The 27773-nt window shown below is 35.5% G+C and overlaps 3 protein-coding genes and 1 pseudogene across 3 annotated transcripts; 3 read left to right on the plus strand and 1 right to left on the minus strand.

Moving 5' to 3' along the window:
* The first annotated feature begins 3066 nt into the window (after positions 1-3066).
* Positions 3067-5638, plus strand: LOC116128991 (annotated as a pseudogene).
* An 8740-nt stretch (positions 5639-14378) lies between these two features.
* Positions 14379-17612, plus strand: LOC116128992 (pumilio homolog 12-like). The gene is made up of 5 exons (XM_031414732.1): positions 14379-15250; positions 15353-15515; positions 16392-16555; positions 16685-16943; positions 17339-17612. The coding sequence occupies exons 1-5, from the start codon at positions 14379-14381 to the stop codon at positions 17453-17455; spliced, it is 1575 nt and encodes a 524-aa protein (XP_031270592.1). The 3' UTR covers positions 17456-17612.
* A 1252-nt stretch (positions 17613-18864) lies between these two features.
* Positions 18865-25583, plus strand: LOC116129037 (protein ASPARTIC PROTEASE IN GUARD CELL 1-like). Its single transcript, XM_031414779.1, has 12 exons — positions 18865-19239; positions 19344-19464; positions 19995-20422; positions 20522-20678; positions 20862-20944; positions 21033-21129; positions 21319-21388; positions 21478-21714; positions 22634-22758; positions 23685-23786; positions 23912-24012; positions 25210-25583. The coding sequence occupies exons 1-12, from the start codon at positions 19019-19021 to the stop codon at positions 25382-25384; spliced, it is 1917 nt and encodes a 638-aa protein (XP_031270639.1). The 5' UTR covers positions 18865-19018; the 3' UTR covers positions 25385-25583.
* A 1018-nt stretch (positions 25584-26601) lies between these two features.
* Positions 26602-27388, minus strand: LOC116129069 (peamaclein). Its single transcript, XM_031414828.1, has 2 exons — positions 27208-27388; positions 26602-27034 (listed from the first exon to the last, which is right to left on the minus strand). The coding sequence occupies exons 1-2, from the start codon at positions 27287-27289 to the stop codon at positions 26850-26852; spliced, it is 267 nt and encodes an 88-aa protein (XP_031270688.1). The 5' UTR covers positions 27290-27388; the 3' UTR covers positions 26602-26849.
* Between the last annotated feature and the right edge of the window lie 385 nt (positions 27389-27773).

The following is a 27773-nucleotide window of genomic DNA, read 5'->3' on the forward strand; positions in this document are numbered from 1 at the left end:
ACGACACGATTCTTGGCCATCATTTTATAACTTATAAATCTTTGGCATGAACGCTGGTAAGCTTATTTTCACACCCAAAATGATATAAAAGAAGAAAACTTGTCAATATTATTTCATAATCTAAGGAGCAGGGGCTCTGTTTTGGAATTTTGTGCCTTTTTGAGTGAGTGTGGAAGTGCATCTGTTGCTTGTAGTGACATATGGCATGCCTGATAGCCCGTAAGTAAAAGAATGGTTCTCACTCTAGTTGTGGTCAACGTAAGCATCCCATCCCATCCCATCTGTTTCCTATATCCTTAGAAATAGTAGTTGTAATTGGAAAATAAGCATTTAAATGTAAAGTTTGTTTGATTGATTGGAGATGAGATAAGAATGGTACCAAATTAAACATAGATAATGATACCATTCCATTGATTGAATTTTGTTTGCTTTTATCTCAAAAGATGTTCCATTCTTTTATTTATGCTTCTTGATTTTGTTTGCTCACATCCGTAATGAAAGGAATGGTGTATTTCTTTCATATACGAACTTCCTATTGAATGGTGTACCCAGTCCCACCATTCTTTTTTTATTTTCTTATTCTTTCAAGGGAGAATGGCTATTTCCCACCCAAGGTTTGGCAAATCAACGCTTTCCCACCTGTTAAGTTTCAAAATGACACTTTCCCATCCACCGTTATATTTCGTTAGTAAAATCCATTACTATTTTATTATAAAGATGAAAATACCCTTAACTTTTTTATTTAATAATTTTTTAATTATTTTATGTCATGTAACAGAGTCAATTACCAATATACTCTCTCTTTAAATTTAAAAATTGTATATAAATTTTAATTAAATTCCAGTAAAATATTATTTTTAATAAAAAGTTAGAGAGACAAATGTAAATTTGCATTCACATAAACAATGACAATACCCTGTAATTGAGTAGTAATAAAAGTTTGCTGGGCGGGTATCAAAATAAACATTGAGAAAATTTTACAGAGAGAGAAGTAGCAGAAACATGACAAAACCAGATCAATTTTTTTTTTTTTTCTTTTGATTGGTTCCTGTCTCTCCTTTCACTTCTTTACTATCCACACCATAGGCACTCTCTGGAACAACAACAACATTTTGCAAGATCAAATTTACAACAACATTTTGCAAGATCAAATTTTCATTTTTCTAGTATTCGCATAGACCATAGTACCCACTACCCAAAAACCTCAAATGCACATGGCTTCTCTAACATCTCTTTTTCATTCTCCAACCTTAATTTCCTACTCATCATCTTCTTCTTCTCCTTCCTCCACCAAATGTATTATGCCCAAATCATCTTCTTCATCTCCTTCCTTCACCAAATGTATTCTGCCCACATCTTCTTCTTCTTCTCTTTCCTCCATCAAACCCATTAAAATTTCCAATCTCTACTGATATTATTCAACTGAAATTCATATACAGATTTTTTTAAGGAACCCAAACAACACAACATAACATCCAACAAACCCATTGAAGTTTTTTTATCTCTACTGAAATTTAACAATTAAAATTCATATACAAACTCTTTTCACAAACCCACACAACACAAAATTCAACATCTAACAAACGCAAAGCACCCGTTTGAAGAAAAAATCTTCAAATTCTCCAACCACTAAAAATAAACCCCAAAATCACTAACCCATAGACCATAAGATCCAAAAGAAAAATTGTGAGCAAGAAAAGAAAGAGGGTTGACGTGTCGGCATCAGTGTCACGGTCGAGTTGGGTGTCTATGACGCTGCCTTCGGCCGCAATTTGGTTGGCTACGAGCTGAGTTGGTAGCATCGCAGCCAGCCCAGCTTTTGGCTAAAGGTTGCGACGCTGCCGATCCAGCTAGCAGTTGCAGGTTATGCTGGCGTCGTAGCCTCCAACGTAGAAGGAAGAGATGATGGCGAAGAAAAGATTGGGAAAAAAAGAAATAGAAGGAAAAAAACATATTTCAATTTTAAATTTTGATTTATGAGGCTTCACGTAAATTGACTATTCTATCCTACTTTGTAACGGATTTTCTTAACATAACATAACGGAGGGTGGGAAAGTGCCATTTCACCAAACCTTGGGTGGAAATATGTCATTCTCCCTTCTTTCAAAGAAACCCATCTTTTTATTATTTTACAGTAATGGAGTGGTTTATGTTCCTCGACGAAAGGTTTGCATATATGTATTAGAATTTTGTGGGATTGACGTGATTCTTTGATGCTTGGGAAATCGAAACGAGGGAGTTAAATATTGAATTCTTAGGTAAATCACGTTTTAGATTCTGATTATTGATTTGATGTTTACTAAATTAAGGATGGGATTGATGATTAATAGAAGAAACAAAATCTCAGCGTATATATTTAAATATTATATTAAAAGAAAATGTTACGTTTATATCCCATTCTACAACATTTTCTTAAAATACTAACATATCAACAGGTTGTCACGTTAGTTCATCCAAACACTTAAGGCATTATAGAAATTAACAGTGATTTCTTTATAAAAAAACAGTTATTCTTTATGAATGAACAATCATTCATTATAAAAGGAATGATTATTCTTTTATAAAAAATGATCATGAATAGTTATTTCTTCATAAAGAACATCATTCTTTTTGTAAGGAATAATCATTCCTTTTTTCATAGAAAGGAATAGCCATTTATTTGATTTAGTCAAATTATTTTATATCTTCAGTGAAGTGGAGGTAACGTGATGGTATCAATTCAGTTATTACATTGCAGTTATAATTTTTTTTTTTTTTTTTTTTGTAAGAAGGAGTGGGTTTAGCACTATTCTTTCTATTGACTTGGCTTCGTAATTTTTACTTTTAACAATATCAAAATGACGAAATGCCCAACCAAAATCTGACGCGTCAATCTCCAATTGGTCAAAACCTCCTATTGCAAGAATATTTGCAATCCTGATGGAAAGGGTTGATCCAAAATAAAAAAATTATAAATCCGAGCTAACTTTCGAGTTTCGACTCTCATACAGGCTCACCCTCTGGAAAGGGGTCTGTCCACCACCCTGCCAGAGACTACAAAACAATTCGAATATTCCTCAACCACGACAGAATATTTCATGAACTCCGCCGAACCCCAGGACGACACCGAGTTGTCGCCTAAACCAAGTGACGAGGAGGCCAATCGCCTCTTACCATCCTCAGCCTCCACGGACGACGAGGAAGCGGCATTCGATTCACGAGAAAAAATCCTGATCGATGATGTGGACTCCTTAGACGTTGGCCAAGTGCCCCTTTCTCGTGGAAAACTTTGGCTGTTCACGGGGCCTGTTTTTTATGAGCATAGCGTTTCTGGATCCAGGGAATTTAGAGGAGATCTCCAATCGGGGCAATAGCGGGGTACTCGCTTCTTTGGCTGTTAATGTGGGCTACAGATCATGGGTTTGTTGATTCAATTACTGTCGGCTCGACTTGGGGTGGCAACAGGCCGGCACTTGGCGGAGCTGTGTAGAGATGAGTACCCAAATTGGGCCCGATACGTGTTGTGTTCATGGCTGAAGTGGCGTTAATTGGGCGGATATTCAGGAGGTTATTGGGAGTGCTATTGCAATTCAGATTTGAGTAATGGGGTGTTGCCGCTTTGGGCGGTGTTTTAATTACGGCCTCCGATTGTAAGTGTTTTTCTTTTTTTGGGAGAATTGGAGCTGTTTGCTGCTGAATTCTGATTTTATATTCTTTTTGTATCGAATTATTGCGATTTGTTTGGACAGAGACTTACAATGAATTATTGTATGCTGCTTTGTTTGGATTTTGTTCTGCCAAGGTTATCATGTTTGGACTAAAAAATTAAAGTCCATTCATTAAGTCATCTGTTGCTCCCCGCTGTGCGGAAAAACGATTGTGCTTTATGTTTAACTAGGACTTTTTGTTCGCTCTTGTCAACAGTTTCGTCTTTTATTTCTAGAGCACTATGGAGTTAGAAAATTAGAAGCTGTTTTTGCGGTTCTAATTGCGACCATGGCTCTATCTTTGCCTGGATGTTTGGGACACACAACCTAGTGGAAAGGAACTTTTATTGGGTGAGAAATTTATTTGACATAGAAGGACAGTTTTTTCTTTTTTTTTGCGGCATAATTAATAGATTGTCAATATCATCACTTACTGTTGCTAAACTTATAAACTATAATTTTGCAATACTCTGTGCAGGTATTTTGGTTCCTAGACTGAGCTCAAAAACCATTAGGCAAGCTGTAGGTGTTGTGGATGTGTCATTATGCCTCATAATGTATTTTTGCATTCTGCTTTAGTACAATCAAGGAATGTTGATCCCAACAAGAAAGGCCGTGTTCAAGAAGCACTAAACTATTACTCAATTGAGTCATCCATTGCTCTTTTAGTTCCTTTATGATCAACTTATTGTAACCACTTGTTTTGCCAAAGCATTTTATGGTACTAGCAAGCTGTATGTATAGGATTAGTTAATGCGGGGCAAATCTTCAGGGAAGTATGGAGGAGGACATCTACCAATTCTTTACATCTGGGGTATTGGGTTATTGGCGGCTGGACAAGTAGTACAATAACTGGAACTTATGCTGGTCAGTTTATCTGGAGGGTTTCTCAACCTTCGTTTAAAGAAATGGCTTAGGGCACTAATTACAAGGAGCTGTGCAATTGTGCCGACTATAATTGTAGCTCTCATATTTAACACTTCTGAGTCTTCATTGGATATTCTAAATGAATGGTTAAATGTGCTTCAGTCAATACAAATTCCTTTTGCACTTATCCCGCTTCTTACCTTGGTGGCGAAGGAGCAGATCATGGGAGTCTTCAAGATTGGGCCTTTTTGGAGGTAAATTGTTAGCTTCTTTGTTCTGCCATTTTAATCTACCCTTTTTTATTTCAACTTTATTTGAGAAGCCATTTATAGTTATAGGGTCTAATTAGTAATTATGAGGTCCAGTCGCAACAGAACATTTTTCCTTTGTTAATTCGTACTGTAAAAATTTAAGTGAATGTTTGAGAAAAATTTGTGTAATTGAAGAGAAAATCGGAAAAAACTTCACCCGGTTGATTCCCATGTCATCATATTCAACCTTAGAATTACTGTTTTTTTTTGTTAAATTGCTTAGCACTTGCTTGATCCATTGTAGCTTTCTCTCATTCTGTTACAGTTCCGTTTTTTAGCTCAAGAATGTTGTATTGGTTCTTATTATGGGAACTAAACTTTATGAAGGTTTCATGCAAAGTTTACTGGATTCTTTGAATAGCTTTATGAAAGCAGTGTTTTCTATGCATTTGATATTACAGACTCGTTGCTCACGCTTTGCCCTCAGTAATTAGTCTCTAGGGCTGTGTTGTGCGCTGTTATAGAAATGAAGCCATACTGACACATATTTGATGGTTTTGCTTCATACTGACACATAACTGATTGAGTGGATAATGTCTCTCCAGATTATTCTCTGTCATCATTCTTGCCGGTTCTGTAAACAGGATCGTTACGAGTTATTCGATGCCTTTTAAGTCTTTTGAACCAACTTATCATTATTTTGCAGAGAATTGCGTGGACTGTGGCTGCTTGGTGATAGTCATTAATGGTTATTTGTTACTAGATTTCTTCTTTTCTGAAGTTAAGGGACTGTTGTTTGGATTTCTCGTCTGTGCTGCCACGGCTGCTATGTAGCATTCATTATTATCTAGTCACTCGTAGCAGTGATTCTTCTTCAACTGGCTTAGTTTAGAAATGTCAAAGAGATTCACATATCCCGGAAATTGAGTCTACCAGAGGAATGATGAAATTGCAGAAACATGCTGCTGTTGATTGAAGCCCGCCATATATGGCATGAAGATTGTGTATCAACTGTTTCAAAAGCTAAGTAATTCATTTAGCTTGATTAGCTAACCTACAGCATACCTAAAATGAGTAACAGATTCAAAGAATCCAAAGCAGTCGGTGTAACTGTACCATTTTGCACAGTGCCGCACCGGAGCTACACGAAGTCATGTTCGTCCATTACTTGTGTGAGGATATTCTTTGTCCTTTTTGGCGGATGAAACAAGCTTCCTTACAAACTTCAAAATAAATTACTTCCATAGTTGATAAATTTAGTGTGCTAAAGTCAATTTTGAATTTTGTGTTGAGTTATTCTTTGATGTAATAGCTTTGTACGTAACACAGATAAACTGGCGTTTCCAGTTACCAGGTACTATTCAATACAAGAAAGAATTTTCAAGCTGCCATTGCAACAACACCCTTCTTGTCATTTTATTTTCCTTCCTTTCCATCTCATGGGACCTATCTGTGTTCTCTGCAATTTTGGTGCAGACTGTGAAAAAATCATTCTTTTGGGAGAAGAGAATCCGTAGTTTTTATGTTTAAAAGTTTGAATAAAATGATTATAGACAAGTAGCACGTGAGGATGTGTTGCAATATAGTATTTTTATTCAAATGATTGGTCACTGATTCAAGTATAGATATGCTAGTTCAGGTTTAACAATTTGAATCAGTAGTGAGTACTTTCTATCAGGGTTTGTTTATCAGGAATGGAATAAGCAAATCATCCAACACTTTTTTTTTTTTTTTTTTTTTTTTTTTTTTTTTATTTTCAACTCAACCCCGGTTCTTAATATAAATGTTATTTACCAACTTAACTTTCAATAAGATAAGCAAGCATAAAAAAAATAAGCTATTCAGTAAAAATTACCTTTGATCTCCGTCTCAATTTCTGTGCTACTGTTTTTTACAAATTTTGTAGAAAACATGTCAACTAAGTTTGAACTTGAAAAGTTTACAGGAGACAATGATTTTGGACTATGGAAGATGAAGATGGAAGCTGTCTGATCAAAGAGGGACTAGCTTTAGCATTGAAAGGGGAATTTGGGTTACCTGACACCATGACGAAGCTGAGAAGCATGTACTTAACAAGGCTAAAAACTCCTTGATCCTAGGACTAGGTGACAAAGTCCTTCGAGAAGTGAAGAAGGAGAAATTGCTTCTGAGATCTGGAAAAGGTTAGACCTCTGTATCAATCTAAGGTTGTTCCCAATAGGTTATTTTTTAACAAAGATTATTTGGGTTCAAATGGATGAACTAAAAATCTTCAAAAATAATAGGATGCATTTCTGAAAATTGTACAAGACTTAGAAGCATATCAGTGAAATTGATGATGAAGACCGCTGTAATTCTTTAAATTCTTGCCAAAACCTTATTCTATTTTGTAGAACTTTAAAGTATGGTAGGCAAACACTGAAATTAGAAGAGATTGTAAAAGTCTTACAACTAAGGATAGCGAGAATAGGATGAAAGATAAACTGGACAGTGATGGGAAAGGTCTCATGGTAAGGGTAGATCAAAGAAGAGGAATCGGAAAAAGGGAGGACATAATAGGAATAAATCCAAATCCAAACAGGGAAGTGGAAATACTTCTTCTGTCACAAAGAAGGTCACCTTAGAAGAGATTGTCTTGAGAGGAAGAGTAAAAAGAAGTATGAAAAGAAGGTAGGCAGGCAGGCTGGGGTTGTATTTGAAGGGTATAAGAGTTCAAAGGTGTTAGTCATCTCTAAGGTAGAAATAGTGAAGATGGATATTAGATACAGGATGTGCCTATCATATGACAACTAATAGGGAGTGGTTTAGTACCTTTCAAACTTTAGATGGTAGGACAGTTGTGATGGTAAACAATGCAGTATGTCATATCAAGGGCATAGGTACTGTCAAGTTAAGTCTTCACAATGGCCTAACCAAAACCCTCACTAATGTGAGGTATATTCCTGATCTCAAAAGGAATTTAATCTCACTAGGTACTCTAAACTCAATAGGACTGAGTTACAAGGCAGCAAATGGATGCCTTAGTGTGATGAAAGGGTCCCTAGTAGTGATGAAAGCTGAAAAGTGGAATAGTCTCTATGTGTTAAAAGGTAGGACATATTGTGGAATAGTTGTTGTAGGGTCTCCAGAGGCACAAGACAAACCCTCATTATGGGATCAAAGGTTGACACATGTCAGTGAAAAAGGATTAAAGAAGTTAAGTAAGCAGAATCTGTTAGGAGGGGATAAGATTGGAAGTTTGAATTTTTGTGAGCATTGTGTCTTTGGGAAAATGTGTAGAGTCAAATTTGGATTTGGTAAACATTACTCAAGCTCACCACTTGAGTATGTTCACTCAGATGTTTGGGGACCATCTAGACACCATTCATTAGGGGGGCTGTAGATACTTTATTAGTTTTGTGGATGACTATTCTAGGCATGTATGGATTTACTTCCTCAAAACTAAAGATGAATCATTCCCTAGGTTTAAAGAATGGAAAACAATGGTTGAAACTCAATCAGGAAAGAAACTAAAGAAGCTTAGGACTGACAATGGTCTTGATTTTGTAAATGAAGAGTTTAATAGTTTCTGTAAGAACCATGCATGGGATCGTTAGACACAAAACTGTCAAGAATACCCCACAATAGAATGACCTCTGTGAGAGAATGAACAGAACAATTCTAGAAAAAATTAGAAGCATTCTGTCAAACTCTAAACTACCTATAAAATTTTGGGCAGAATCTGCACATATTGTGGTGTATCTAATAAACAGAACACCCTCATCTGCCATAGATTTTAAGGTTCCTTTAGAAAAGTGGTCTAGACACCCTGTAAATCTAGGAAACTTAAGAGTCTTTGGATGCATGTCCTATGTCCATGTAAGGGAAGATAAACTGAAACCTAGAGCCATTAAATGTTTGCCTCTTGGATACCTAGAGGGAGTAAAAGGGTATAAGTTCTGGAACCTAGAAACCAAGAAATGCATCATTAGTAGAGATGTTGTCTTTAGGGAAGATGTTCTTCCTGGACTAGAAAATGAACCTAAATAACCAGTTGATAATGTCTCAAAATTAGATCATTTAGAGCTGGAAATTCAAGATTCAACCTCTAACCATAATCTGAATCAAGGTGGAGCTCAAGACATTGAAGAATATCCTGAAAATTTTGAGGAAAATCAATCTGGTGAACAAGAAGAACAAGAGGAAAAAGAATCAGACTTGACAAATTACCAATTGTCAAGAGATAGAACCAGAAGAGTCATTAAACCTCTCAATAGGCTAGGATATGCAGACCTGGTTAGGCTTGCAATCGAACCGAACATGAACGAACAGCTCCGTTCGAAACTCGTTTGATAAGCAAGAAGGAGTGTTTGATTTCGTGTTCGAACTCGAACGAACATAAGATGACTGTTTGTATTCGTTTGATTAACAAAACGACTAGTTCGTGATCGTTCGACTAACTCGTTCGACTGACTCGTAAATACGGGTTTGGATTTTGGGCTGGGTAAAGGAAAATGTAGAATTGGGTTTGAACTTTGGATTTTTGTTTTAAAATTTGGGCTAGGCCTAGTAAGGGAAAATGTGAAATTGGGTTTATATATATATGTGTGTGTGTGTGTGTGTGTGTGTAATTGTGTATGTACAAAATTATTATCATACATATATTAATCATAGATTAAATATGTTTAATATGTTATGAAATTACCAAAATTATAGGTTATCATATATTTATTATCATTACATAAATTATCATAAATATTTTAAATGTTTACATATATATTTTGTATCAACACCCATAAATTCATAGTGGAATGAGGATCTATTGTAATATATGATCAATACATACGTGTGATTAATTTGTTATCTATAATATATATAATGTGTAATTGTGTATATACAAAATTATTATCATACATATATTAATCATAGGCTAAATATGGTAAATATGTTATGAAATTATCAAAATTATAGATTATCATATATTTATTATCATTACATAAATTATCATAAATATTTTAAATGTTTACATATATATTTTGTATTAACACCCATAAATTCATAGTGAAATGAATGTCTATTGTAATATATGATCAATACATATGTGTGATTAATTTGTTATATATATAATATGTAATTGTGTATATACAAAATTATTATCATATATATATTAATCATAGGTTAAATATGTTATTAAATTATCAAAATTATAGGTTATTATTATTATTATATATTATCATTACTGTCTACATATATATTTTGTATCAACACCTATAAATTCATAATGGTGGGAGAGTTTATTGTAATATATGATCAATACAAATGTGTGATTAATTTAGGTTATTAAATTTGTCATGCTACATATCATTTGATTATACAATATTTTATATTCATAAATTTGCCATATTATATTTAATTAAGCTATTATATTATTAAATTTGTTATGTTATATATCACTTAATTATACAGTATGTTATGTTCATCAATTTACCATACTATATTTAACTAAGCTATTATATTATTAAATTTGTTATGCTATACATCACTTGATTATACAATATGTTATGTTCATCAATTTATCATACTATATTTATTATTTATTAATTGAAATGCTATCTTATAATATTTAGTTATTGATTACATTTGGAAAAATATGAAGCTATTATGTTATTGGATTTACTATATTATATATCACTTGATTATACAATCTATTATGTTATTAAATTTGTCATGCTATGTATCATAATAGTTTATTTCTTTTTAATTAAAATGCTATATACTTATATATTTAATTGTTGATGACATCTGGAAAAAAAAAAAAAAATCCAAACATATTATATATATAAGAAAAACAAAAACATCATAATATTTTATTATTGATTACCATTAAAAGAAATTCATCCAAACTAAACTAAACATAATATAAAAAAGAAAAAAAATATAAATTATAATAATGCATACCATTTTTTTTCCGAACATAATCGAACGAACAGCTCATGTTCGAACTCGATCGAACATATTATCGAACGAATATCGAACTGTAACTATTCGCAAACAGTGTCGAACAGTTATCGAACGAACATCGAGTTGTTCGAGAACTGTTCGGTTCGTTTGCAACCCTAGACCTGGTAGCTTATGCTCTTCAGGTTGAAGAAGAATTGAATGACGAGCCTAAAACCTTTCAGGAAGTTGTCTTAGGACCTGAAGAATCAGAATGGAAGAAGGCAATCAAAGAAGAACTCAATTCCTTGATGAAGAACAATACCTAGATCCTAGTTGACAAACCAAAAAATTGTAGGGTGGTCAAATGCAAATGGATCTTCAAAAGAAAACCAGGCCTAACTTCCAAAGAACCACATAGATACAAGGCTAGGTTGGTTGCAAAATGATTCACACAAGTGGAGGGCATAGATTATAATGAATATTCTCTCTAGTGGTCAAACATGCATCAATAAGGATTCTAATCTCTCTTGTTGTGCAATTCAACCTAGAACTTAAGCAATTAGATGTAAAAACAGCATTCTTATATGGTGATTTTGAGGAGGACATTCTGATGGAATAGCCAGAAGGATACTCTGGACTAGTAGGTAAAGTGTGTCTCTTAAGAAAATCACTATATGGCCTAAAACAATCACCACAACAGTGGTGCAAGAAATTTTATTCCTTTATGATTGAAATAGGCTTCAATAGATGTAACTTTGATAGTTGTTTTTACTTTAAAAGAACCCCTGATCTGACTTACATTTTTTTGTTGCTTTATGTGGATGACATGTTGGTGGCCTGCCATGACAAAACTAAGCTCTCTCGACTGAAGAAGACTCTCAATACCAAGTTTGAAATGAAGGAGTTGGGTTAGGCTTAGAAAATTCTTGGTATCACCATTGTAAGAGATAAAGTGCAGGGAAGCTTAAAACTGGTCCAAGAGGATTATGTAGAGAAGATTCTGCAGAAATTTAACATGCAGAATGCAAAGGTTGTCCAAACTCCTCTGGGGCAGCACATCAAATTATCTCATGACCAGTGCCCTCAAACTGAAGAAGAGAAACAAGAAATATCTACTGTACCTTATGCAAATGCCCTAGGCAGCTTGATGTACCTGATGGTTTGCTTTAGGCCAGACCTAGCATATTCTATAAGTCCGGTAAGCAGATTCATGAGCAATCCAGGTAAGATACACTGGTCCGCACTCAGGTGGATCCTAAGGTACTTATAGGGAACCAAGTCAGTGGGCATTGTGCTCATAAAAATCAAAGAAGAAGACTATCGCATTAAAGGGTTTGTAGATGCAAACTATGCAAGGGACATTGATAAAAGAAAGTCTACTTCAGGCTTTGTGGTTACACTATGGGGGAATGTGTTTATTTGGAAATCAAAGCTTTAGCATATGGTCACACTCTCCTCAATAGAATCTGGGTATGTTGCCTTGACAGAAGCAACAAAGGAGGCAATATGGCTTAAGGGGTTCATAAATGAACTGGAGATGGAACAGAAGGCAGTGGTGATCAACAGTGACAGTCAGAGTGCAATCCACTTGTCTAAAAACCAAGTCTTCCACGAGAGAACCAAGCATATCGATGTCAGACTTCACTTCATCAGGGAAATGATTGAAAAATGAGAAGTCATAATTGAAAAGGTAAAAGGCACACACAATTCAACAGACATGCTCACTAAACCAGTGGCTGTTGACAAGCATAGGCTCTGTATGAGCCTACTTCAAGTTCAAAAGTAAGCAAGATGGAGCCAAGGCCACTTAGGGTATCAATTCAAAAGCCAAAGTGGAGAATTGTGATGATGTGGTTTGTAAATTGCCACGCTGGAGTCAAAGTTTTTAAATGGAAGTCAAGACTAGTTTGTGCGACGCCGTTTTGGGTTATAGATCAAGTGCCTTATCGTGGCACTTGATCCTGATTTCACTGTAACAACTTTACTCTCTTCAGCTTTTTCTCTCTTCGACTCGAAAACATGACCATGGAAGAAGATTTTAGGCTATCGTTCATCAGACGGTTGTCATGCCTTGTTGTACAGATAGTATTCGATCAGAGAAGGTTAATTATGTATAAATCCAGCTTGATGGATGCAGGAGTGGCAAAAAGCATAGTGTGGGATTTCATAGAAGAGATTTGGGGGATTTCAAATCTCGGGTGTGTTCTTTCTAATTTTTAGCTCTCATTTCAATTCCTCTGTGTAACCTTGCTATTATGGTTAATAAAAATACTCTATAGTGTGCCTTGAACAATGGATGTAGGTTGTATAAGCCGAACCACTATAAATCTCTGTGTGTTAATCTTTCACTTTGTTCATTCTTTATTGATTTCTGCAATTGATTGTTTGCTTAATAATATGTATAAGTTGTTAATTCATTTGCTCATCCATTATCCCAATTGAAGTCCGATTCAATTAAACCCTAGATTTTCTACAATAAGATTGTCACATTCGATTGTAAGGAAATAGTTTATATAATTAGTTTATACATGTAATTTTACTCTAAAACATATTTTCTTTTGACTATACATTCGTGGAAACGGAATATTTTCTTTTGATTATACATTAGTGGAAACTTCGTCGAAGAATCAATGATATCCCCTTTTTTATTAAAGCCGTAGTTGACTGTTGACAATACAAATGCGCATTCTCCTTCCTTTTGATTTCGTCAATCCATTTAGGTTGAAAAAGAAATCAACCCAGTCGTTACAGGCTTTTAACATATTTTGGATCATTCAAAATACGACTGGCCGTGTTTTTGTTTTACTGGAAAGACATTGACCTGTAAACCTTTAAGCTTAGTAGGTTGAAAGTTTTGAGAGGCACTAGTCTTCATCTACACGTACTTGTATAATTGGCTAAAATTAAATAACTAATCTTCATCTACAAAAATGAATTCCATCAAAACTAAACCTTGAACAGTTTATGATATGATGGATGCAGTTACATTTCATTTTTCTAAACCCTCCCCACTTAAATCCCTAAGAATTTAAATTCCTAAATCCCTTAAGTATAGGATATATGTTAATCTCATCTACCGGATGAGTTTCAATTGGATTATTAATTTTATTTTCTGAAATTATCCTCATCTTCTACATTAAAGATTAAACTGATTTATTTGAACTTAAATCTAATGAGATGTAGGATGAAATATAAAAATATTAAAGAGTTGAGAGAAAGAGATGATAAAATATTAGACAAAATAAGGTAAAACTAAAACACATTCCATCTAAAAAACTATTGGTTGTTCAGAAGAAACAGGATTCTAGGTGACAGACGTACGCCACGTAAACACATAAAGTCTTTTCTCACTTGTTCTCTCTATTCCATTCCATGTCAATAGTTTCCACAAACTGCATGCAAAACTTCAACTAGTCATACATATTACATACTACATAGCATATCTCTCTACAGACTACTCTCACTGTCCAGACTCTCCGCCTATAACTCTCAGTTAAGGCTTTTCCATTTTTATTCAAAAATCTTCCCAAATACTATGTTAACCAAATCTTTTCATTAATATCCTCTTTCTCATTTAAAATCAAAATTATATCTCCACTCCACACATCCAAATACCATATAAACCCTTTTCTAAGACCAAAAACCTTTCGCCACTTCAACTCTCTCTCATTCATTGATGGCTAACACCCGCAGTAACCGTTATTTTATGGCCACGGCAACGCCTTCTCACGCTCCGGTTTACGGTTCACCGGATTCCCATCTCCGTCGCCAAAATCACCATCAACAAAACCCTCTAACTTACCTACTAAACCCTTCACAGGAAACCCTTGAATCTTCCTTCTCTAATCTCACTGTAAATCCAGGCTCTAATGATGAGTTTTTTTATAGGTCCTCTGCCTTTGATAACGTCACAAATAGTTCTGTGTTAAATAGGGATGGCTTTCCATCACTTGTTCGCCAAGATATGGAACTCGGTAAACTTGTTGGGTGTATAAGTTCTTCTGGGATTATGGGTTTGCAAGGTTATAACTGGGATGGTTCTATGTCTGGTTTTCATTCAACATCCAATAATTTTAGCCCGCAAAGTACAAACCAAAATGGGTTTTTGCATGATTTTGGAAATGGAGCATTTCACAATGATTTATCTGCCATATCATCTTCAAAGCGAAACTTCTTGTTGAATGGCATGGTGCCGAGAAACCGGAATGTTTCGAGTTTTAATTTGAATTTTAAGAGGGGTCAATGGTTGCAGAAACCATTTCATTGCCTATCTTTGGGAGATTTGAAGGGTAATATCGTGGCTTTGGCCAAGGATCAATACGGATGTCGTCTCTTGCAAAACACTATTCTTCATATGTCAAAAGAAGGAATTGATATGATTTTCTCGGAGATGATAGACCATGTGTGTGACTTGATTATTGACCCTTTTGGTAATTATGTTGTGCAAAAGCTTGTGGAGACATGTAGTGACGAACAGAGGACTCAGATCCTTCAAATGCTGACCAAGATTGATTTTCAACTTGTTAGGATATGTCTAAGCATGCATGGGTATGTTTTTCTTTCGTTTGGGTTATTTATTTATTTATTTTTATTTCATTTGAACGGTTCAATGAAAAAGATTTATGTGAAGTGGTTATCTTTGTTTTTCAGGACTCGTGCTGTACAGAAATTATTGGAACATCTTACCACCCCACAGCAAGTCTCTTTGATCACAGCTGCTCTGATGCCTGGTAGTGTCACATTAATTAAGGACACGAATGGTCATCATGTAATCCAGCATTGCTTGAAATACTTCCCTGATCGATACAACAAGGTAATGTTCAATTAGTATTGGTGGATGACCAGCATTCATCATGGAAGTTTTCATTTTTCTCTTTGATTATACATTTCCAGGAATGGTTCCCCATTGAAAGTTAAATGATGTGGGTTTGGTTGTTGAAACAATAATTTCTTATGGTTACTAATTTGTTAATCGAATCTATGCTAGAGAATTTATTCCAACAAAAACACTAAAATTTGTCTTTATTAGTGCACTAGAATCTTGCAGGTTTCAGCATTTGATTGTATGTACAGCTCAAAACTAAAATTATTAGTTCTAGTAATGGAGGTAGAGACACTGGATCTTATTGATCTCTGCAGAGTTGATTTTAATTTGGGGCTTTAACTGTGGTGGCTTCGGAAACAGTGTGGCATTATATATCTAAGAGTTGCCGTGGTTTGATTTTCCCGTGTCATAAAATATGGTTTTCTTCCTATTGATGGAATTTTGGACAACAATACATGGTATTACTTTTGTGTTGGAAAATGCTTGACAATCAAACATGTATGAACGATAGAAACTCTTTTTGCTAGTATGTCAATAATTTATGCGTGTGTTCTTAACAGTTCTTGCAGTTGCTCTTATTTGCTCCTAAGCTTTTATATGTAACTTAGCATATTTAATAGAACATATATCATGGTTTGAAATTTTAAAAATCAAAGTGTGTTTTCTATGTCATCACAATGTCTTCAAGAAATTTGGACAGAAAGAATTGAAGTGTATTTTGAGTGGTGGAGGTAGTAGACATTAAGCTTTGGTCTTCCCTACTGCTTATTAATTATTGTGCATGTGCTTTTCTAAAACAATGCTAAGATCCACCAGGAAGCATTGTTCTGGCTTTTGAAATTTCTGACAGATTATTTTTGGCAGTATCTTCTGAATGAGGTGGTCGATAATTGTTTGGGAATTGCAACAGACAAAAGTGGTTGTTGTGTGCTGCAGCAATGTGTTGAAAAATCTAAGGGGCTGCAAAGAGAGCGTCTAATTGCTGAGATCATTGCAAATGCACAACACCTAGCAGAAGATCGTTTTGGGTTTGTTTGCTAGACCTTTATCATGTTCTAATTTCATATTCTTATAGCTTTTTAAATCTTATTTTTGGTTTACTTTTGCTTGGCTGTGATCAGAAAGTAACATGATTCTACAATTTTTATTTTCTCTAGTAACTATGTGGTGCAACATTTACTGGGATTGAGGATACCACAAATAACTGCAGATCTTCTGAGACAATTTGAAGGGCATTACATGGATCTCTCCTGTAATAAGTATGGCAGTAATGTTGTAGAGAGGTGCTTGATAGAATCAGCCGAACAGCAGTCCATGAGAATTGTTAGGGAGTTGCTTAAAAGTCCAAATGTTTCTATGCTGCTTACTGATCCTTTTGGAAACTTTGTTATGCAATCAGCTTTGTTGGTGTCTAAGGTTAGATCATTCACTTTATTAAGTTGTATTCATTCTGCAAACTAGTGTTAGCTAATAAATGTGGCCTTACTTCAATATGCCATCCAGGATAAATGGTTTGGTTTGGCTCAGAGACCTGACAAATCTGTTGAATTCAGCTTAAGATGGTTAATTTTTGGCTATGCAATTTGGACTTGTGCATATTGAAACTGCTTGAATCTTACTCACGTCTAAGTTTAAATAAGTAAAATGCCTTTGTCTAGTCTCCCAAGATATAAACTAATGGCTTTGCTTGCTTGCACATTTTTCTTATTTAATTTTTTTCATTTCGTAATTTATATAGATAATATTTTTTATTCTGATTAAAATTATGATATATTCGGTTCTATTGTGTTTATCCTTTGTGGCAACGGCAGGGTTTTCTCCATGATGCTTTGCGGAATCTGGTTATGTCAAATTTTCTAGTGATGCGCAACAATATGTATGGCAAAAAGATACTTGCTTGGTTCGACGGGAAGAAGTCAAATGTCTAGACATACAAATGAATTTTAGGTCACATGCACTGTCTTTCCAATTTTTAGCTCCATCATATTGAAGAATCAGGTGTCTGTCTTTTGAGTAAAAACTGTCTTTATGTGTAGGATTGTTATTGTTACAAACTCCCTTTTGTTTGTGAGTGTGTAGAATTGTTGTCAGTGTTTGTAGTTGTAGTCCTTTTGGTTGTAAGTTGATATTCAGAGGAACGTTGCTCTGGCACAAGGAAACTAGGAAAGCAGGGGAATAATCTGCCAATTGGATGCGGGAACCAACTGTAATTTTTGTACAATCTACTTGAAAGGAATGTCACAGTAATGTTTACATATCGAGGTTTTACAACTGTTTTTTTCTTTCCGGTTATACTTATCGTGTAGTTGAGAATACAAGGTGTTGATTACTTTGAGGTTTTTATTTGCTCTTCTTTTAAGTAGTTTGTTATACTGATTCCTGGAAATTTACTTTCTCGATTTTTCATGGCCTCTGCATAATAAGAAATCATGAGCTCTTTCCTGGAAAGGGCATTATAACTTTATAAGGAGTTGGGTATAATGAAGAATTAGCTTACTCTGCATTTCATGCTTGATATGTCCTCCACCTCACATAACACAAGGTAATATAGTGATCGAAGAGCTTTCATCGTTAACCACCATTGGGTGGCCAGATGATAAAAGAGCAAAGAAGAATTTAACATGGTCCCCCAAATTCGAGTCCTCACAAGAGCAAGAGGAGGATCTAATGTGATCTTTCAAATTTGAGTTCCCACGAAAGCATAGTAAGATCTAATATGATCTCCTAAGTTTGAGTTTTCACGAGAACAAGAGGAAGATTTAATATGGTCTTCTAAGTTCGAACCTCCACGAGAGCAAAAAGAAGATCTAATATGATCTCCTAAGTTTAAGTCCCTATAGGCGTTAATAATGGTGATAATTAGGGTTTGTACTCGGCCAACAATTCTAAGATTCCAGAAAATTAACTGAGGTGCATATAGAAGATTAGCTGAGGTGCGTACAAATTGACAAATTTGTTTGAAGACTTTCCTTTACATTTTACCAGGCACCTTTGTGGGATGTGTGCACCTTTTCAATATAAGCAGATGCTGGCTTGTCATTAAGCCACGGCCATCTAATAACCTATTAATCACATAGATCATTCCCTTGTAATTTTTGGTTATTAGTAAGAGTGGCCTATAGGCATAGAAATATAAAGAAAAGGATAATTGTCTAAGGTTGAAAGATCTCCACATTCTGATAGTCTCACCATTCCAGCGTCACAGCGTGAGAGTTACGTCACAATTCCACTCCAACACTTAAACAAGTAAAACGTTTGTTCTCTCTTGTGCTTTATTGGGTCACTTAGCGGTCGGTTAGTCGTTACAACTAATTACTTTCATTAAGGGTGGAACAAAGCATTTCAACTGTAATGTGGCGTTTTCTCATTGGCTACCAAGCGAGCCTCTAAAATCTCTCGAATTTAATCGCAGAGTAAGTTGACCCGGCAATTTGCATTGGCTTTCTTTTTTTAAAGAATCAGAGGAGGATCCTGTTGAGTCGTTGACCGCCATGGCTTCTCTCCTCTTATGTTTATTTATTATCGGAATCAATCTCATCGTTGTCAATTCTACCATTGACCAACGCCCATTGATTATTCCTCTCCATCTCTCATCACATAACTCTATCGTGCACCGGCAACTAGATGATCGTCGCCGTCACCTGCAGCAATCGCACCTACCTCATAGACCAAACGCTCGCATGCGACTATATGATGATCTCTTAACCAACGGGTTTGTTTTAATTTCAATTTGCTTTTTACTTTCGTATATAAATATGTATGCTTGTGTAATTATCAATAAATTTGAGATTTTTTTTTTTTTTAAATTCATTGCAGTTATTATACGACGCACCTAAATATTGGGACACCGCCTCAGCAGTTCGCCCTGATTGTGGATACTGGGAGCACTGTGACTTATGTTCCTTGCTCCAACTGTCAACGGTGTGGCAGGCATCAGGTTCCGTGCTATGAAATTTCTTCCATTCAGATTCTACTTTATCAATGTCGTATTTCATTTTTTTCTTAGTTTTTGGCAATTACTCCTACAATAAGATACTATATTGAATACTGCGTCTAGCTATAGGGTAATTATAAATATGTTGTTGATATACAATGGATTGGTGCCTGATAAGTCGAGTGAAATTTTGAATTAACTTCACTTTGTTTCTGAGAATGTCAGGCTGCAGGAAATTAAAAAAAAAAAAAAATTGATGAATATAATTTTCTTTTATTGGAAACAGAATCTATAATATTGCTCTCGACATCACATGGAACTAGCAACTGTCCTTGTAATACACTTGGAACATTTACATTCTTCTAAACTGATAAGCTCCATATTATTTATTTTTTTGTCTCTTTTTTCATCTACCTATGAAATCCTGTAAGGAATAAGTAGTATATAGCCAGAATTTGTGATTTTTTCAATCAAAGAGGTTACATATGGAGGCTTTTCATATTGATTGATTGCTAATATTTGGTGTAATCCAGGACCCAAGGTTTCAACCCAAATTGTCTAGCACCTATCAGTCATTAAAATGCAATCCTGATTGTAATTGTGACGACGATGGAAAGCTTTGCACTTATGAAAGACGTTATGCTGAGATGAGCTCCAGCAGTGGTGTGCTTGCAGAAGATATTATTTCTTTCGGCAATGAAAGTGAACTTGTTCCTCAGTCTGCTGTTTTTGGTTGTGAAACTGTGGAAACAGGTGATCTTTATACCCAACGTGCTGATGGCATAATGGGTTTGGGTCGTGGTCGGCTTAGTGTTGTGGATCAACTTGTTGACAAGGGTGCTATTAGTGACTCATTTTCATTATGTTATGGTGGGATGGATGTGGGTGGGGGTGCAATGATTCTTGGTGGGATCTCTCCTCCACCTGATATGGTATTTGCTCATTCAGACCCTTTCCGCAGGTAAGATGTTTTCACAGCATATTAATTGGCGATGCATTTTTCATAGGAAATGCATCTAGTGGATCTCACACATTCACTGTAGTTTTTGGGTGGCAACAGTCCGTATTACAACATTGCGCTTGAGGAAATACATGTGGCTGGAAAGCCATTGAAATTAAGCCGAAAGATATTTGATGGAAGGCATGGAACTGTCTTGGACAGCGGAACTACATATGCCTACCTTCCACGACAAGCTTTTTCTGCATTTACGAAAGCTGTATGATTTCTCAATCTTAATTTTTTTAAACAAAATCATTTCTAATTCTTTATTTTTTTTTGTATATTTATTCTAGTGCTCTATGTTTGTTTCAAACTTTCTTTCAACTAGCCATGCCATCTGTATGCATGTGTACCCCTGTTTTTAATACAAGTTCACGGTTATCTGTGTGTATAAATGCAGATCACGAAGGAAACTCATTCTCTGAAACCAGTCCATGGTCCTGATCCAAATTATGATGATATTTGTTTTTCTGGTGCTGGAAGGTGTTGTCTGTTTAAGCATAGATGTTGAGTTTTTGCATATCATGGTTTAATAATTATTTGTAACTTTGTTTACTATAATGTGATTTAGGGATGTCTCTCAACTATCAAAAGCCTTTCCGGAGGTGGATATGGTATTTAGCAATGGACAGAAGTTTTCCTTGTCCCCAGAGAACTACTTGTTCCGGGTAATAAATCATTCTTAGCTCTCTTGAGGATGAAAGCAACCTTACACTTGTCTGCAAATCTAATTTATAGTGGTTTGAGGATGTTTTCTCATGATCTATTTATTTTGTTATTTTTTTAAAACTACAATTTAAGCTGTATTTCGCTCTGGTTCATTCTCTCCCTAATTCTCTTTGTGGCATGCTTTACAGCATACGAAGGTTAGTGGTGCTTATTGCCTGGGAATTTTCCAAAATGCTGATGCAACTACTCTTTTAGGAGGTATATATGATGGCTCTGTCCTCCCCACCCCCAAAATTTTTGTTCTACTGCTTCATAGATATCTTCTTACTTTTGTTTATTTGAGACAGGAATTGTTGTCCGTAATACCCTAGTTACATATGATCGGGCGGATAATAAGATTGGGTTTTGGAAAACCAATTGTTCAGAACTATGGAGGAGAATGCAGTTTTCTAATGCTTCTGCTCCTGCTTCTGCTTCTGCTCCTACTCCTGCTCCAGCACCTCTAGTTTCTAGTAGCAGTAATACAAGTGTAGAAATTCCTCCTTCCCTGGCCCCAGATGGATTGCCTCCCAATATTCTTCCGGGTAGAACAACTTTGAACCATATAGAAGGCTTTTTAATATGATCTTCAAATCTAATATGTATCATATATTGATTTTTAGGCTTTATTGTTGGGGATGTTACTTATTTGTTATTGATTGCTTTGTGTTCTCTGGGCTTGTTTTCTTACAATATGCAATGAATCATGACATTTTAAGTTACACTTTAGGTACAAATCCAAATATACATCATAAATCAATTTTTTTAATCTTTATCATATAAAATAAAGATGTTACCCTGGATTTTTTTCTGAAAAATATCATTATTCCTGCAAATTCATGTACCTTTTGGCACTTGTGACAGTATGCTGATTACTATATAATTGTTAGAATAAGATTAAAAGATTTCTATAGATTCAGAAGACTTTTGGTGAAAGATTTTTATATGTAATACAATACTATACTTATTTTCCTGACCACTTTTCTGGACCTGCTGGAGACTGTAGTAAGATAGATGAACTAATTACTCTAAGCATAAATCCTCTAGTATATTTCCACATTTCCTTGAATCGTCATCTGCAATCTGCTTGTCTGGCTGGAATGTCAAGTTGATCTTTGCTCTGTGTATGTATGCATTTGACACATAAATATTCTCTTTCATTAGAGAGTTTTATTGTTATTATTCATAACAAAGTATACATGTTAAAGAAATACCCCCGCAAGTAACACTAATGAAAATTAGACCGTTTAACTATCACATTGTGTCCATCAGGGTAGTTTTGATCTCTGACTTAATATTGTTTGCATGCGTTGGCTGCTTAGTATCATTTTTCATGGTTTTATAATTATGGTAAAGATTATGACTATGGAAAACATCACAGTGGTAATCATGTTGATTTTTTACATTACATCCTTAGTGCATAGATTCTTTCTTATAATATTGCTTCCTGGCTGTGATACGTAGGTGCATATCGAATTGGGTTTATATCATTTGAAATATCAATCAGCATGAACAACTCATCCACAAGGCCCAACTTCACAGAATTTGCAGTGTTCATTGCCCATGAGTTGGAAGTTGATGATTCACAGGTAACTAATTACTTTTCTATGGTTTAGGTAAGATGTATTGAAAGTTTGAAACACTAAAGTTGGAGGGTATTAATTTAATGTTGGATTTGAAACTTAGTTTGTATATGTAAAGAAACAGTTTTTATTTTACCTGGCAGATGAACAATAAATGGTTATTGTTCATAATATCCCTCACAAATCTAACTACTCGGTATGCACTTCTTAGCTTGGTGTATGTCATCTCAGCAAATGTGTTAATAATGATTAACTGCAAATGTATGTATGGAAGGATTTTCTACCACTTGTTGATTATAAATCTCACAGCCATTGTGATAGGAACCCACTCCAATAACTCAACAATTTGGGCTGGGCTATGGGTCTTTCATGGGCTTGGGTATAACTCTCCTTGGAAAACCGGCTTGCCAAGGGAGGGTGCCCAAGCCTTTATAACCCACATGCCCACCTTTTTCCCTTTCAATGTGGGATCCTAACATTTCACCACGCTTCCGCAATCGACGTCCACGTCGGCCTCTTTACCCCCGTCGGCCTCTTTACCCCTTGGGTGACTATGCGGATCCCCTTTTCCCTCGGGCCTCCATGCCCTTTCTCAGGGTAGCAGCCCGGACCCAAGGTCAGCCTGCCACGCGTGCTCTACCACATAGGCGCAGGATCATGCTCTGATACCAATTGATAGGAACCCACTCCAATAACTCAACAATTTGGGCTGGGCTATGGGTCTTTCATAGGCTTGGGTAGAACTCTCCTTGGAAAACCGGCTTGCCAAGGGAGGGTGTCCAAGCCTTTATAACCCACATGCCCACCCTTTTCCCTTTCAATGTGGGATCCTAACACATTGTTATTTCCAATTATCATTTTGCTTTGGCAGCTCTTGAATCAATTAAAAAATTTTATACACTTGCTCCTAAATCGTAAAGTTTGGTTTTTAGGTTCATTTGCTGAACTTCTCTTCAAGCGAAGATGGTTACCTTGTTAGATGGGGCATCTTTCCAGCTGAATCTGCGGATTACATTTCTAATACCACCGCATCGGTAATACTATAATTGTGACAGCAAGTATTTGTATATGCTATGTATCCTTTGGTAGTTTTCTCATCTATTGAATTTGACTGTTCTATTTTCTATTGACCGAATGCTATGTTATTTATTGTGTGCAGAGCATAATTCTGCATTTAAAGGATCATCATCATATGCAGTTTCCTGAGAGATTTGGAAGTTATGAGCTAGTAAAATGGAACGTTGAGCCTCAAGTCAAGCCGTATGTTTTCTTCTCCTTGAGATAGAGCATTTACTCTTCTGGTTATATCTTGTATGCGGAAATCCTTATTGATGGAATCTACCGTCTTTTATGAAGTGCTTGTGCCCGTTAAAATATAAATAAATAAATTGATCTGCCTGCTAATTTCAATGATATTTCCATTGATGGATAACCTGTAGTGTCCGAAGTTTTGCTCAAAGCCCTCACATATCTGGACTTGTCTCAGGCTGACTTAAAATGCAACTTGCAAAATAATAGCTTTGATGTGTAGGCTGAATGAAATCCAGACCTATTCCAGCCAATGGATCACTTTCCTTTAGCTGGGAGAGATATGTGGTTTTCTTGTTTCTTCATTTGCATGTTTGATGGGATGACTGCAATGCTAGTGGTCATGCTAGAAAGGGTGGGAGTGAGTTAGAGAAATGGTAGGCAATTAGGTGTTTTGGTGGATTGGGAGTGATAATGTGGTGCTGGGGTGGTCAGGCAAGGGTGTGGCATCGTTTCCCAGCCTGAGCAAAGAGGGGAAGTAATGTGAGGGTCATGGAAGCTTGAGTAGAATTTTTTTGTGATTGTGTTGGTGCTATTGGAGTGGCGCCACAGGGGTGATCTTTTTACTAAATGGGTTTATGGTAATAATTCTAAGTTCACTGCTGAATTTGGAGAACCTGATGCACTCACAGAGGTTTCGGTTATAATACTTTGTAACGTTAGGCTTGATTATATTCTGTTTTTTTATCTATTTTCTGCTAATAGTAAAGAGTAAAATACTACTCATTCCAAAAGAGTTATCCCAAATTTTACATCCCAAATGAGGTTGTCATCATATGAGCATTGTTATATCATTTAATACATGATCATTTTATTTACATGTCAATGCCATGTATGATGACACCTTATTGGGGATATTAAATTTGTGATAGTTTTTAGAAGAATAGTATTATTGAAATACAAATATGGAGTTTAGAAATAAAAGAAGTGTCTTCAGGGTGAATTGTCTATTGGTCCATTGGAGGACGATGATAAATGGGCAACCATGTGACATTTGTCAGATTATTTTTCCATCTTTTTTGCATGTTGTTCTGGAATACTTTCTGCAATACTCGTATGGTTTCTTCGCAGCACATAAACCAGTTTAATTTTCTGAAAGATGTTGTCTTATTTCTTTTTGACATTTGGGTTCCTCTGGAGCCATTTCAGGACATGGTGGCGGCAACACGTTGTGGCTGTGGTTATTGGAACAATTATAACCCTGGTTCTTAGTTTATCGGTTATCGGGCTATGGTCAGTTTGGAGACGAAGGCAAACTTTTAAAAAGTATCAGCCTGTTGGTGTCAGTGTTCCGGAGCAAGAGCTTCAGCCACTTGAATCTTAAATTTCACGAGTTTCATAGTTTTTGATAATTTTTCATATATTGAGTAAATCCGTAATGGTACTGAGCTCCCATATTCGATTATTTGTCATATCAAAGATGATAATTCAGAGGGATGAAATCTGCTCTCTCTGTGCCGTTGTACAATTTAAACGGAAAAGAAAAGATAAATAGAGAAAAGGGTAACAGATCCTTATAGTTACAATGGCCCACTCCTACCTGGGCATGTATGTTGGTCTCTGGCTATTACTGTATTATTACAGATGCAGGTCTCTCCTTCCCCTCATTCTGGGTTTTAATATATGACTTAATACTATATTTGCCTAATTCGAAAACACCCAATCTTCTATTGCATTGAAATGAAATCTCAATTCTGTTTATTTATTTAAATGGATTTTAAGAGAGAGTAATTTTTTCTTACTTACGAATCCCTCATGAATGATTTTTCCAAGGGTCCCAACTTCCAAATGTCACTGAAAGAGGCATAATTATTTAATGACATGATTGGTGGCAAATGAACTGATAATAGATAGAAGCAAGGCCAGGGATTCGGTGTGTGGGTTATTATTATTTGATTCATGTATTTGTTGTAAGTCGACCATTGTCCTCCTTGTACAATACAAGGCAACGAGTGGCAGGGTCTGGAGTCCACGACGATTACACTTCATCTTCCACTTCGATCTTGGGATAACATATGAAACTTTTACTGTCATCTTTTGTTATTAATTAATTTCCATTATGTACCTCCAACATATAAATTCTGTGGGAAATTAGTAATTTGAGATTAAAACAATTAAACATAGTACCAGAATCTTTCGCACATTTTCACAGGGGTGTTAAACCAATCCCGTGTTTCAATAATTAATCAAGGAACTCCAGTGGAACTAACTACATGGTCCACAACATTCTGTCTCCTTTTAGAAAGGTGACGAAGTGAGGGGAGGGCCATTTTCCATCATAATTAATAAACTAAATAATAAGGTGTCACGTGAAAAGCATCAGGGGACTCTTATAAATAAAAGGGTCAGGCCACAAATAAAATGTCTATTTCATCGTACATTCCACGTGATATGCCGCATAAAATCAGTCAAATCTAATCTAATAACTATTTAACGACGCGTTCAACCTTCTCTTTCTCCTCCCAGGGACCAGGTTACAGTTTTTCACTATCAGAATTATTATGCCACTTATACTATCTGATCAGAAAACTGGAAAAAGCATTCTCAAATCAAGAGCTTCAATTTTGTGATAGTATTATTAACCAAACCGCATATATATAATACAAGGAAATATACAATAATAATAAAGCATAACCATAACAATTAACAATATTAACACTCTCTTTTGTATTACAGCTAGGACCCTTTATATATTAAGCTCTATATTATAGATTACTAATATATCATAAGGTGACACAAATCATAATCTTTAATGGGTCCATGAAAGAGTTATTATTAAATGAAAGAGTTTAAGGGCATTTTGGTTTGCCCTTTGAGTTCTTCATGTCTCTGTAGCAGGGGCACTCGTGCTTGTTCCCATAAGTCCCAGATGGAACACAATTGCATTTTTCACAGCATATTCCACAGTATTTCAAGCACCTATCCTTCACTCCTGCTTTTGAGCACCTCACCGCGCACTTTGAGTCACAGAAATCTGTTCATGTTCATGAATTACAAGTTAAAATAACCAAAACATCCACATCATAAGCTAGATTTCATTATTACCATTTAAAGATAATTAAGAAATACAAGACGTACTGAATCAAAATATTCATAGTAATTATGAGTAGTGATTTAAAGAATAATGCATAGCTACTAATTTCTCACCTGAACCAGCCATTGAGACCTCAAAGAAAGAAGAAGTAAGAACAAGAGAAACGAAAAGGAATGCAACAAACACAGGCTTCATTTTTCTCAGCAGAAAAAAAAAATAAAAACTTTAGAGAGAGCAATGGTTTTGTAATGGAGTTATTCAGAACTTTGGCAAATTAAGTGGGTGGTCGTAGGGGGGTTATTTATAGTGAGAAAAAGGGAAGCAAGTAGGTGAAATGTTAGGAAAGTGCTTGCAATGAAATTAAATAAATACCCAAGAAAAAGATTACAGACTGTCATCATGTATTGGGAGAAGAATAATCTGGATGGCTCAGGCTTTGAAGTAACTCAAACCCCAGACACGCTAAAATTACGTCAACACCATCAAGTAGTAAGCCATAATTACTAGTATTTATGGCTCCGCGTATATCATATATATCTGGCTACCTACACTTGTTTATTGCTCGATTATGATTGATATATAATATAATATAATAATGTGATCAGTTTATTTTATTACCAGGCTCTAAAATGAAGCTTACCAACATCAAACCTTAGTGAAGGTCACTTGAAGCTTTCTT

This window comes from Pistacia vera, unplaced genomic scaffold (assembly GCF_008641045.1).
Source record: "Pistacia vera cultivar Batoury unplaced genomic scaffold, PisVer_v2 Contig206, whole genome shotgun sequence".
Taxonomy (NCBI): domain Eukaryota; kingdom Viridiplantae; phylum Streptophyta; class Magnoliopsida; order Sapindales; family Anacardiaceae; genus Pistacia; species Pistacia vera.

Excerpts from the sequence above, each read along its gene's own strand:
- LOC116128992 (XM_031414732.1), top strand. The coding sequence starts at position 14,379 with ATGGCTAACACCCGCAGTAACCGTTATTTTATGGCCACGGCAACGCCT. Across the intron at positions 15,251-15,352 it reads ATATGTCTAAGCATGCATGG|GACTCGTGCTGTACAGAAAT; the intron begins GTATGTTTTTCT and ends TTTGTTTTTCAG. Across the intron at positions 15,516-16,391 it reads TCCCTGATCGATACAACAAG|TATCTTCTGAATGAGGTGGT; the intron begins GTAATGTTCAAT and ends TATTTTTGGCAG.
- LOC116129037 (XM_031414779.1), top strand. The coding sequence starts at position 19,019 with ATGGCTTCTCTCCTCTTATGTTTATTTATTATCGGAATCAATCTCATC. Across the intron at positions 19,465-19,994 it reads AACGGTGTGGCAGGCATCAG|GACCCAAGGTTTCAACCCAA; the intron begins GTTCCGTGCTAT and ends GGTGTAATCCAG. Across the intron at positions 22,759-23,684 it reads TGGAAGTTGATGATTCACAG|GTTCATTTGCTGAACTTCTC; the intron begins GTAACTAATTAC and ends TTTGGTTTTTAG.
- LOC116129069 (XM_031414828.1), bottom strand. The coding sequence starts at position 27,289 with ATGAAGCCTGTGTTTGTTGCATTCCTTTTCGTTTCTCTTGTTCTTACT. Across the intron at positions 27,035-27,207 it reads GGTCTCAATGGCTGGTTCAG|ATTTCTGTGACTCAAAGTGC; the intron begins GTGAGAAATTAG and ends GAACATGAACAG.